Genomic DNA, 12,919 nt, shown 5'->3' on the forward strand with positions numbered 1-12,919 from the left:
CATATGCTTTCGTTCCAAGGTCGCATTTTGCCTCCCCCCCCCACCCCATGGCTAAGAGCGGGGAACATTTCTGCTCAGCCACAGGCAAATAGCCCAGCAGGAACGGGCACCTGTGAATGTCTCCTTAAGAAAAGCACCCTATTTCAACCAGGTGACCATGAATGATATCGCTCTCCTGAGGATAACACAGAGAGATAAAGAACAGATGTTGTTTGAATGCCAGCAAACATACACTGCAATGCTTTGTTCTACAATGATTCCCGAGTATGTGCTACTGGCCTGGTGTGGTAAAGTGTCCTACTATGGTGGGTGGAATAAGGCTGCCCTCCCCAGAAACCTTTTGCAAAGGCTTTGGGAGTACATCCAGGAGAGCCGCAAATGCCAGGGCAAATTAATCATTAAACATGCTTGCTTTTAAACCTTGTATAGTATTTTAAAAGGCACACTCACCAGAGGTCCCTTCTCCACCTGGCGGGACCGGGAGGCAGCCTTGGGTGGGTTCGGGGGGCACTGCCTCCAGGTCCAGGGTGAGAAACAGTTCCTGGCTGTCGGGAAAACCGGTTTCTCCGCTTGCTTGCTGTGAGCTATCTACAACTTCATCATCATCATCTTCCTCATCCACAAAACCTGCTTCTGTGTTGCCTCCATCTTCGTTGAAGGAGTCAGATAACACGGCTGGGGTCGTGGTGGCTGAACCCCCTAAAATGGCATGCAGCTCATCATAGAAGCGGCATGTTTGGGGCTCTGACCCAGAGCGGCCGTTTGCCTCTCTGGTTTTCTGGTAGGCTTGCCTCAGCTCCTTACGTTTCACGCGGCATTGCTTTGGGTCCCTGTTATGGCCTCTGTCCTTCATGCCCTGGGAGATTTTGACAAATGTTTTGGCATTTCGAAAACTGGAACGGAGTTCTGATAGCACGGATTCCTCTCCCCGTACAGTGATCAGATCCCGTACCTACCATTTGGTCCATGCTGGAGCTCTTTTGCGATTCTGGGACTCCATCATGGTCACCTCTGCTGATGAGCTCTGGCCAGCATGGCAAGCTGCAGGTGACCATGCAAACAGGAAATTGAAATTCAAAAGTTCGCGGGCCTTTTCCTGTCTACCTGGCCAGTGCATCTGAGTTGAGAGTGCTGTCCAGAGCGGTCACAATAGAGCTCTCTGGGATAGCTCCCGGAGGCCAATACTGTCTAATTGCATCCACAGTACCCCAAATTCGACCCGGCAAGGCCGATTTAAGCACTAATCCACTTGTCAGAGGTGGATTAAGGAAATCAATTTTAAGAGCTCTTTAAGTCGTAAAAAGGGCTTCGTGTGGACGGGTGCAGGTTTCCATCGATTTAATGCTGCTAAATTCGACCTAAACTCCTAGTGTAGACCAGAGCTATGTGAATAACGTAGCTGGAGTCACCCGGAAGAGAACTCACGTTGAGTCACTTTAGTCTTCTTGTCTGGGGTAGAGTACAGGGGTCGACTGGACAGCGATCTGCAGTTGATTTGGTGGGTCTTTACTAGGCCCGCTAAATCAACCGCCGGCGGATCGATCTCAGTGCATCCCTGTGGTAGTGTAGACCCGCCCTGAGGCGTAACATAAGATCATACCATAGGTGAGTAGTGTAACAGATAAGAGTGTCTGGGATGGCCTTGCTGAAGGTGACTTAACTGAATTGTTCTGTGAACAGAGACCCTGAATTCAGTCTTGGACCACATTTGTGTGACTGCGGAGGGAATCAACAGTGCAGCAGAGAACAGTGTTGAAACTGACTGTGCTGCTGTTATAGCTGCTAGACCTGCACTTTAAGTGTATTTTAGTGGGATGATCTGGTGCTTTCATTTTTGCTTTCCTGTGTGCACCCTGATTGTGTCTGAATCAGACACTCATGCTGTTCTGTCAAGTGTTGCCAACTCTTTATGATTTTATCCAAATCTATCAATATTGGTGTCTTTATTAAAGTCCCAGCAGGAGTCATGTGATTGCCAGGTGCTCTGTTCTCAGTTACATTTTTTTTTAATTTGTTGTTCACAGGGGAAAACCTTGAAAACATGAATCCTAAAGGCTAACAACCAGAAAGGTTCTGTTTATTTGCCAGCACTTAATATTTTTCAAAATCTCATGGTATTTTAGGGTCCGACTCATGACTTTTGAATGCTTAGGGTTGACAGTACAGCTATAATAACCTGTAGGGAAGCAGAACGACTTAAATTGTGCTCACGTTATCCCTTGCTGCAGTGCAGTAAAGGATTATTTTGCTTGCTCTGTCGTGTAACATGAACCTTTGCTATCGCAAGTCTGACCAGGAATCTGAGTTTGAGCCACAGCGGGTACAGGCTTGATCATGCTCCTGCGCAATTGATATTTTGAGGAGCCTACCCTCTTGGGACTGGGATGAGGGAAGAACACTAAAAAGAGGTGTAATATAAACTTGGTTCTGTTGAACCACCATGCTTAGCTGTCACTTTGGCGGCAAGACCATGGCTAGATTTCACTGTGAATAAATGTGTGGGAACAGGATATTTTTACCTTAACTGCAATACTAGGATCTGTTTCATGCCAGTGCTAATCTTGTTGCATTGAGTCATAATGAAGGGAAAACATATGAAACTAAATAACTTCTTTGGATATCTAACAAATGAGTTTAACAGAACCCTGCTCTCTTGTTACTGTTAGTTTTGTAATCTAATTATGATCAGTATCTCTTGCGCTGCAGGTTAATGATACAGAATTTGAATATCTGTCATGATATTTCTCAGTTTTGCTGTGAGGTCTCTTTATAAAACTTCTCCCAGCAACATCCTTTCCTTTCATGCTCTCTCACAGCCTGACGTGATCTATCCCCCACTTGCATGTACACACATAGGATATATGTACACTACAATTAGACTCCTGCGACTGGCCCAGGCCAGCTGACTTGGGCTTAGGCTGCAAGGCTATTTAATTGTAGTGTAGACATCTGGGCTCTGGTTGGAGCCCTGGCTCTAGGACCCTGTGAGGTGGGAGGGTCCCAGGGCTTGGGCTGCATCCTGAGCTGGAAGCCTATGCAATTAAACAACCCTGCAGCCCGAGTCAGCTTAATTGCAGCGTAGACATACTCATACGTACTGCGGTTGTTCCCCTGCAGTGTTGCTTTGAGACAACCACTGTGCTGCAGCCACACTCATTTTGTGTCGGAAAGTACTGGCACCAAAATGTTTCGGGGACATAATGAAGTCCAATGTTCCTCAAGTAAGAAGGACTTTTCCTTCTTCAGCATATTCTTATCACACAGAGCTTGTTTGTGGTTGCAGCAGGTGTGATAGACCCAGGCCAGTTGGGTACAGCAGAGTAGCCTTATTGGGATCCAGGAAGTGGGCGGGCAAAGCCCGCCCACTGCTAAAGGATCCCCTCCCAGCCTAAGCGGGGGGTCCACAGGACCTGGAAAACCAATTAATTACGGGGGACAAATAATGAACAACAGGGACAGGAGTGCGGTCAAAGGGTTAAACGAAGGGAACCTGACGGGGACACCGAGCAGAGAACCCTGGACAGCGCCCACTGCTCCTCAAAGGCGTCAAGGGAGTCAGTGGACGCCTCCCAGAGGAACTCTGCCCGGAGGCGTGAACGGACAGAGGATCGGAAATAGGCCCCACAGTCGCAGGAGACTCCATCGGCCAACCTCCTCACCCTGGTTTTATAGATGGCCACTTTAGCCAGGGCCAGGAGGAGGTTGACCAGGAGGTCCCGCGACTTAGTGGGGCCACGGACAGGGAGTGCATAGATAAGGAGGTGAGGGGAGAAGTGCAACCAAAATCTTAACAAAATATTCGTGAGGAGCCAGAATAGGGGCTGCAACCTGGCGCACTCCAAGTAGACGTGCGCCAGGGTTTCCCTCACGCCGCAAAAGGGGCACGTGTCCGGGATTGGGGTGAACCGCGCCAAGAACACGCCCGTGCTCACGGACCCGTGAAGGAGCCGCCAACTGATATCCCCGGCGGGCCTCGGGACTAAGGTGGAGTATAGGCTGGCCCACCGGGGGTACAGCAGAGTAGCAGAAGGCAGATATACTGGCCACTGGCTTAACAGTTTTCTGTTCCCTGACTGACCAGAGCAGGGGCTGCTCCAGGCTAATGAGAACACCTGACTCCAATTAACCTGCAAAGAGTCAGGTGAGGCCATTAAGCTAATGTGACCACCTGACTCTAATTAAGGTCCTCTGATACTATAAAAGGGCTCACTCCAGTCAGGCAGAGGACAGCCAGAGGAGAGGAAGTGCGGCTGAAGGGCTGGTTAATGGAGACACCCTCAAGTCATCGGTAAGGGAGCCCTAAGGTAAGGGTGAAGAAGAGAGGAGTGGGAGAGCTGTGGGGAAGTGGCCCAGGGAAATGTAGCAACTCTGGCAGTGAAAGGTCTGCTGCCAACAGCTGCTACCATTAGGGCCCCTGGGCTGGAACCTGGGGTAGAGGGTGGGCCCGGGTTCCCCCAACCTGCCACTGCAGAAACACCTTCTGGGAGGGGAAGACAGGCCCCTGTCAGGACAGGAGGCTAAACTGTTTGGGAATAAGCCCATAGGGACAACAGAGACTGTGGGAGTTCTCTCATCAACCTCCATTGCTGGCTTATGATGAAAAAGGCTCAGTAGACTGTAATCCTGGCCCTAGAGAGAGAAGGGCTACGTGGAGGGTCACAGTGAGCCTCTGAGGCTAGCATAAACTGCCTAGAAGTGTGGGACCCACAGGGACAAGGACGGAGCTCTGCCACACAGGGTAAACAGCAAGTCTCTGGAACAAAGCTTCCTTTTCTTTGGTCGCACTGGCAAATCGGATGTAATGTTTGTAATTCTTTGTGTATACAACAGACCAGGAGATAAACACTAAAGGCTAAACAGCATTGTTCGGAAATGACCGGTAACTCTTGATTGGGGGCGGGGGGAGGAAGGGGAGCATGTGACCCCCACACATCGCCTCTGGGCTGAGGAGCAACAGCAGAGCCAAGAACGCCAAGGCAGTGGCGAACAAGCGCCTCAGGGAGCATCTTATGGCAACTGTGCTCCACATGCAGGGGGAGTCGCTGGCTGGCACCGGGCTACTTTGCGGAAGAGACAAGAGTGTGTTGGGGTGCAGCTTGGAGCTGTGCTGCCTGCCCGCCCTGCCTGCGGAGCACCAGCCATGCAGAGGCGGCCCAGCTCAGGGAGCAGGGCAGGGAAGGCTGCTGGGCAGCCAGCCATTGCTATGGCTCCCACAGCGTGGAGAGCCAAGGGCCAGAGCGGGCTGGGTGGCTCCCACCAGCTTCTGATTTGCCTGCTCCTGGCAGAAGGCAATGGGTGCACCCCACAGTTTGAAAACCTTTGTGCTAATTGGAAGGCAGAAATCTTGGGGGGGCACGGTCATGTGCCCCCCTCACACTCCTTCATGTTGCCTCTAGCATTGTTGGAGGGCTTTGGAAACTAGGCCGTCAAGCTGGCCCTGCTGCATTCCCAGCCTGGTCAACCCTAACCAAGAGGACGGCAGCTCTGTCTTCCTCCCTCTAATTAATTTTGGCCCCTCCTAGTCCCCACCTCACCACTTTACCCAGATATGTTTGGGGTATGATGGAGATACTTTTGTCCAGTCAGGAGGGTGTGATAGGCTGTGCTCTATTTGATCAGTGCCGATTTACACATTAGACCAGTGGTTCTCAACCAGGGTACATGTACCCCTGGGGATACACAGAGGTCTTCTGGAGGTACATGAACTCATCTAGAGATTTGCATAGTTTTACAACAGGCTACATAAAAAGCACTAGTGAAGTCAGTACAAACTAAAATACAGACACTGACTTGTTTATACTGCTCTATAGACTATACACTGAAGTGTAAGTACAATGTTTATATTTATAATTATATGGTAAAATGAGGATGGCAGCAATTTTTCAGTAACCGTGTGCTGTGACGCTTTTGTGTCTGATTTTGTAAATGAGTAGTTTTTAATTGAGGTGAAACTTGGGGGAGGCAGGGAACACAGGACAAATCAGACTCCTGAAAGGGGTTCAGTAGTCTGGAAAGGTTGAGAGTCACTGCATTAGACAATCAAGATAATTAAACTTTGCTCTCCTTTAGCACCTTCCACCCCAGGATCTCAGACACTGGTGAACTCTGCCTCACATCCCCCTTGTGAGGTAGGTAAGGAGCATTACTCCAGTTTCCATGTAGGGAAACTGAGGCATAGAGGCTGAAGTGGCTAGGACACACAGCAGAGTAGGATTAAATGATCAGTTTTCATCTTTGCCACAAGGCACCATGAACTCTTAAGTCCAGTGTTTAATGTATTTTAGTGATCTAAAAAGGGGGGTGATTAGTGAGATAGCGAAATTTGCAGATAGTTATTTAGGTTTGTCAGAACCAGAGGGAACTGTGAGGAACTTGAGAGAATGAGTAACAGGATGGCAAACAATTCACTACCAATAAATGCAAAATAATGCACATTGGAAGGGAAAATTTAAACTACTCATACACCTCACTGGGTTCTAAATCAACTATATCAATTCCAGAAAGGAACCTGGGTGACACTGTAGACAACTAAGTGAAGACCTCTGCTCAATGTGCTGCTGTGATATTTAAAAAAAAAAAAAAAAAGGCTAATAAGATATTAGGCTGCATAGGGAATGGGATGGTGAATAATAAAGAGAATATTTTAATGTCTTCCCATAAATCAGTGATTTAGCCTTATCTGGAATATCTCAAAATAAAATTGCAGAACTAGATGGGATTCAAAGAAGAGTGAGAATGATCAAGGGCCTGGAAAAACTGTCCTATGAAGAGAGTGGAAAAATTTGTATTCCTGACCTTAGAAAGGAGACTAATAAGAAAGAACATGATAAAACTATATAAAATGTGTGGTCTAGAGAAGGTAGATTGGGAACTTCTTTTCTCCCTGTCTCATAACAATAGAACAAAAGGATATTCAGTGTTGTTAACGGGGGGGAAACTCAACACCAATAAAAGGAAATACTTTTTCTCACATATAATTGAACTGTGGAACTCCCTGCCACAGGGAAAAGTTGAAGCCAGGAACTTAACAAGATTCAAAAAGGGACTAGATATTTATATGGATGTAAAGAATGTTCAGAGTTGCTATAATTAATGATTTTGTGGAAGGGATATAAAATCTCATGCTTCAGGTCTTGAGTCAATCTCTAACTCGGAGATCACGATGATGTGGGGGGCAAATTACCTCATGTCTGCTTCCTGAAGGGTTCTTAAACCTTCCGTTGAAGCATCTGATGCTGGCCAGTGTTGGAGATACGAAACTGAAGTAGTTGGACTGTGGGTCTGATCCAGCCTGGCAATTCCAATGTTCTAAGGTTACACAGAAAACTAATCTCTGGGCTGTGAATAGAACCCAGCAGCCCTGACTCAGTTTGCTCCTCTAGCCATTGGACCAAGTATTTTCCCCTTCTGATTTATTTTTTTATCAGAATGTTAAGACCTGTCTGACTTGAGCTTGAAATGGGATAGACATTTTGTTCTGCAAACTGGTAAACGTGCCAGTAAACTATGTGGACGGGTTTTTAAGTCCTGATTAACACAAGGGCAAAGTTGCTGAGAATTTCAGTTGTTACACTTCCAGCAATGTAGGATGCATTCTTCCACCAAACGGGTATATACAAATGAGCAACCAGATAGTGAATTTTTAAATACAATTTTAGTGACACTTCTCCCTTCTCAACACTCTTTGCTTTTTGATGATGTCCGGATATTAAAGCACAGGTACTCTTTGCCTGTTTGGTCTGGAAAAGGCCAACGTTCTTGCAAAGCATTCTCCCTTGCCTTTATATTTCTGTCCCTACCCACAACTTTAAGTCCCTTTTTGTTCCTTTCCTGTGTACATTAGCAGTCATTCTCTGTTGGCAGCATTGGATATTATAATACGAGGTAAATAATATCACCTTTCTCAGGTGATGAGATGACCTAAACTGGCAAAAATCTGTGTCCTAGACCAATCCCTTAAATGGCGAACTGGTCCACTTTCGTGAGACGGCCCGTCCTGACATGAGAAGATGGGAAATCAGTGTGGGGGCCCAAGTTGTTAAGCACGAAGCCAAAGAACTTTTTTTTTTCTTTAATTCTTTTCAGATCTTTTAACTAGATTGGAAAGCTAGAAAATAACCTCTGTGTTCACGCTTCATCCTGATTGTTGCATAAGAGTAAAACCGAATTAATTGCAAGGTCAATACATGATGATGCATTGGCATGAAAATATGAACCTTTGGCCAGAGCATATTACAAGAGAAAGCAAATGCTAGGGAGAGACTATTGCGTGTGTGTACTCATGCCAGGTGCAGGTGGACTTCTGACTCTCAGGGCTCAGCAAGTGCAGTGAAATTAATTGACACTGTTTCTGTGGGGGTTCGCATCCCAGCCTAGCAGTAGAATTTCAACTGCCATATGCTGTTCTGAGTCCATCTTTTGTCTCCAAGGACAGGTAGATGTGTTGTCTCTTAAAAAAACACGCACCATAAAACTCTAATCTGAACTGTTAACATTTAGGTTATCTGTTTAAAAAAAATATTAATGGCAACTCTTGTTTTGTTTCTTCAGTATATCAACTGTGGTAATCTGGAACAGCTGTTAGACAGTAACCAGCATCTGCCCTGGATGGTGAGGGTGAAATTGGCATATGACATTGCTCTGGGACTCGGTTATCTTCACTATAAAGGCATTTTCCACCGGGATCTTACATCAAAGGTACCAAGTATATAACTAATGGAACTAATTTAAGGGATATATTGTGCTCTAAAAGCACCACTTTGCTGGCTAATATACTCAGCTCTTCATCCCCTTCCAACAATGAAGCTCTGTTACATAAAATGTCATTTAAGGGATTGTGAGAGAAAGTTGAAACAGTTTATAGGATTAAAATTATTGTACAGAACAAATGATGTTGAGAACAGTTTGTCCAGAAGCCTTAGAAGTGAGGTCACTTGTAAATGAGTTTGGATTAGGGTTTCTGAGAACGTGGCTGCAGAGCTCAGTTTTTAATTCCTAATTATGTTCAGTAATTTATTTAAAACCCTGGGCATTTAAGCATAAAAATCTAACAATTGGAATTGGATTAAAATCCTATAAGGAGTTGAGGTAGGGTGACCATATTTCCCAAAGAGAAAATGGCACACCCCCAGCTGCTTGCCCGAAGGCTCCCCTCTCCGCACGAGACTGTTTCCTGGTTGCTGGAACCCTGCAGGGGTCCTGCATGCTGGAACGCTGCTTTCCCCTCCCCCCAGCCCTACCTCCCGCCTGCAGGGGGCTGGCATCTCCACTTGCCCCCTCTGTACCACACCCCACTTTTTGACAAAAGTGGCATTTGTCATGTTTGCTCTTGCCAACTGATCAATTCAGCAAGAGCAAATGGGACAAATGCCTCCTTTTGGGGGGGGAGGGGGAGTTGGTCTGGCTGGGACAGGGCTTAAAAAAGGGATTGTCCTTAAAAAAGGGAAGTGTAGAACAGTATTGGTCTCTCCACAGCTTTAACCTTAGTTATCTTCTTTACATCTCATTTTCAAACTTCCCCTTCTCTCCACCTAACTTCAGCAAGAGCAGACCAGTCTACCTAAAACGTCACATGCTCTGGAATGAGCTAAATAGCCCTATGGGGAAGAAGGGCTTAACTATGGGGAAATAGTGGGAGGAAGTCACATGTAGAGTCAGCAGGCCCTGGGAAGGAATAGTGTCTATATGGTATGGCTTGCAGGTCTGTTGGGACTCCTGTCACTGAACAACTCGCTGATTTAAAAAATAAATAAAATAAATTCCCAGGTGAAAATAAAACAAAACAAAACTTGGAGCTAGATCTTTTTTAGACATATCACTTCAACAAAAAACTCAGAGTACTGCCAACTTCAAAAGATCAAAAAATGAATGAGTCAGACCCCAACAAATCAGGAGATTGGCCCTCCCAAACATGTGGTTATTCACAAAGAGATTATATTATTTTTTCTGTCTAATGATTGGTGAACTGCCCCTGTCCCTCCCCAGAGCAAGAGAATATGTTAATGCTGCATGCTCCCAAATGTATTGGCTATGAGGATTTTGGCCCTTGCTGCAGGAGTTCTCACCCCCACATCTGCCTGTCTGCTGCCCAGCAATAAACTGTGTTCCCCCCCAACCTCCAAACCAGTCTCGTGCCCCTAGTTTCCAAATCAGTTCTGCTCCCAGCCCCCATCAGTTCTGTCCTCACCCTCAACCAATCCGGTCCCAGTCAGTTCTGCCCCACCTCACACCCAGTCCCGAGCCCTCAGTTCAGTCCCCCCGCCTCACGTCTGCTTCTTCTGGGTTCTTCCCTCCTCCTAACACTGGGGGGCTTCAGCAAGGTCCCCGCTCTCCTTTGAGGCTGGGGAGGGGCTCCAGGGCCTCTTGTAGAATCGTAGAATATCAGGGTTGGAAGGGACCGCAGGAGGTCATCTAGTCCAACCCCCTGCTCAAAGCAGGATCAATCCCCAATTAAATCATCCCAGCCAGGGCTTTGTCAAGCCTGACCTTAAAAACTTCTAAGGAAGGAATTACTCCCTAGGTAATGCATTCCAGTGTTTCACCACCCTCTTAGTGAAAAAGTTTTTCCTAATATCCAACCTAAACCTCCCCCCCTGCAACTTGAGACCATTACTCCTTGTCCTGTCCTCTTCTACCACTGAGAATAGTCTAGAACCATCCTCTCTGGAACCACCTCTGAGGTAGTTGAAAGCAGCTATCAAATCCCCCCTCATTCTTCTCTTCTGCAGACTAAACAATCCCAGTTCCCTCAGCCTCTCCTCATAAGTCATGTGTTCCAGACCCCTAATCATTTTTGTTGCCCTTCGCTGGACTCTCTCCAATTTATCCACATCCTTCTTGTAGTGTGGGGCCCAAAACTGGACACAGTACTCCAGATGAGGCCTCACCAATGTCGAATAGAGGGGAACGATCACGTCCCTCGATCTGCTCACTATGCCCCTAGTTATACATCCCAAAATGCCATTGGCCTTCTTGGCAACAAGGGCACACTGCTGACTCATATCCAGCTTCTCGTCCACTGTCACCCCTAGGTCCTTTTCCGCAGAACTGCTGCCTAGCCATTCGGTCCCTAGTCTGTAGCTGTGCATTGGGTTCTTCCGTCCTAAGTGCAGGACCCTGCACTTATCCTTATTGAACCTCAATTGGCCCAATCCTCCAATTTGTCTAGGTCCCTCTGTATCCTATCCCTGCCCTCCAGCGTATCTACCACTCCTCCTAGTTTAGTATCATCCGCAAATTTGCTGAGAGTGCAATCCACACCATCCTCCAGATCATTTTATGAAGATATTGAACAAAACCAGCCCCAGGACCGACCCCTGGGGCACTCCACTTGACACCGGCTGCCAACTAGACATGGAGCCATTGATCACTACCCGTTGAGCCCGACAATCTAGCCAACTTTCTACCCACCTTATAGTGCATTCATCCAGCCCGTACTTCTTTAACTTGCTGACAAGAATACTGTGGGAGACCGTGTCAAAAGCTTTGCTAAAGTCAAGAAACAATACATCCACTGCTTTCCCTTCATCCACAGAACCAGTAATCTCATCATAGAAGGCGATTAGATTAGTCAGGCATGACCTTCCCTTGGTGAATCCATGCTGACTGTTCCTGATCACTTTCCTCTCATGTAAGTGCTTCAGGATTGATTCTTTGAGGACCTGCTCCATGATTTTTCCGGGGATTGAGGTGAGGCTGACTGGCCTGTAGTTCCCAGGATCCTCCTCCTTCCCTTTTTTAAAGATTGGCACTACATTAGCCTTTTTCCAGTCATCTGGGACTTCCCCCGTTCGCCACGAGTTTTCAAAGATAATGGCCAATGGCTCTGCAATCACAGCCGCCAGTTCCTTTAGCACTCTCGGATGCAACTCGTCCGGCCCCATGGACTTGTGCACGTCCTGCTTTTCTAAATAGTCCCTAACCACCTCTTTCTCCACAGAGGGTTGGCCATCTACTCCCCATGTTGTGATGCCCAGCACAGCAGTCTGGGAGCTGGCCTTGTTAGTGAAGACAGAGGCAAAAAAAGCATTGAGCACATTAGCTTTTCCCACATCCTCTGTCACTAGGTTGCCTCCCTCATTCAGTAAGGGGCCCACACTTTCCTTGGCTTTTTTCTTGTTGCCAACATACCTGAAGAAACCCTTCTTGTTACTCTTGACGTCTCTTGCTAGCTGCAGCTCCAGGTGCGATTTGGCCTTCCTGATTTCATTCCTACATGCCCGAGCAATATTTTTATACTCTTCCCTGGTCATATGTCCAACCTTCCACTTCTTGTAAGCTTCTTTTTTATGTTTAAGATCCGCTAGGATTTCACCGTTAAGCCAAGCTGGTCGCCTGCCATATTTACTATTCTTTTGACACATCGGGATGGTTTGTCCCTGTAACCTCAACAGGGATTCCTTGAAATACAGCCAGCTCTCCTGGACTCCTTTCCCCTTCATGTTAGTCCCCCAGGGGATCCTACCCATCCGTTCCCTGAGGGAGTCAAAGTCTGCTTTCCTGAAGTCCAGGGTCCGTATCCTGCTGCTTACCTTTCTTCCCTGTGTCAGGATTGTGAACTCCACCAACTCATGGTCACTGCCTCCCAGATTCCCATCCACTTTTGCTTCCCCCACTAATTCTTCCCAGTTTGTGAGCAGCAGGTCAAGAAGAGCTCCCCCCCTAGTTGGCTCCTCTAGCACTTGCACCAGGAAATTGTCCCCTACGCTTTCCAAAAACTTCCTGGATTGTCTATGCACCGCTGTATTGTTCTCCCAGCAGATATCAGGAAAATTAAAGTCACCCATGAGAACCAGGGTGTGTGATCTAGTAGCTTCTGTGAGTTGCCAGAAGAAAGCCTCATCCACCTCATCCCCCTGGTCCGGTGGTCTATGGCAGACTCCCACCACTACATCACTCTTGTTGCTCACACTTCTAAACT

General features: G+C 47.1%; 1 protein-coding gene and 1 long non-coding RNA gene across 3 annotated transcripts in view; one reads left to right on the forward strand and one right to left on the reverse strand.

Annotated features, from left to right (window-relative positions):
- TESK2 (testis associated actin remodelling kinase 2) overlaps window positions 1-12,919 on the forward strand; it is a 124,621-nt gene that overhangs the window by 76,249 nt on the left and 35,453 nt on the right. For both annotated transcript variants that reach the window (XM_048862249.2, XM_048862248.2), the window contains exon 5: window positions 8,551-8,697. In XM_048862249.2, the coding sequence (XP_048718206.1) occupies window positions 8,551-8,697 (147 nt within the window). The remainder of the gene's footprint in view (window positions 1-8,550; window positions 8,698-12,919) is intronic.
- LOC125641808 (uncharacterized) overlaps window positions 1-12,919 on the reverse strand; it is a 39,890-nt gene that overhangs the window by 796 nt on the left and 26,175 nt on the right. The gene's annotated exons all lie outside the window — the stretch shown is intronic.

Source organism: Caretta caretta, chromosome 8, assembly GCF_965140235.1.
Source record: "Caretta caretta isolate rCarCar2 chromosome 8, rCarCar1.hap1, whole genome shotgun sequence".
Taxonomy (NCBI): Eukaryota; Metazoa; Chordata; order Testudines; family Cheloniidae; genus Caretta; species Caretta caretta.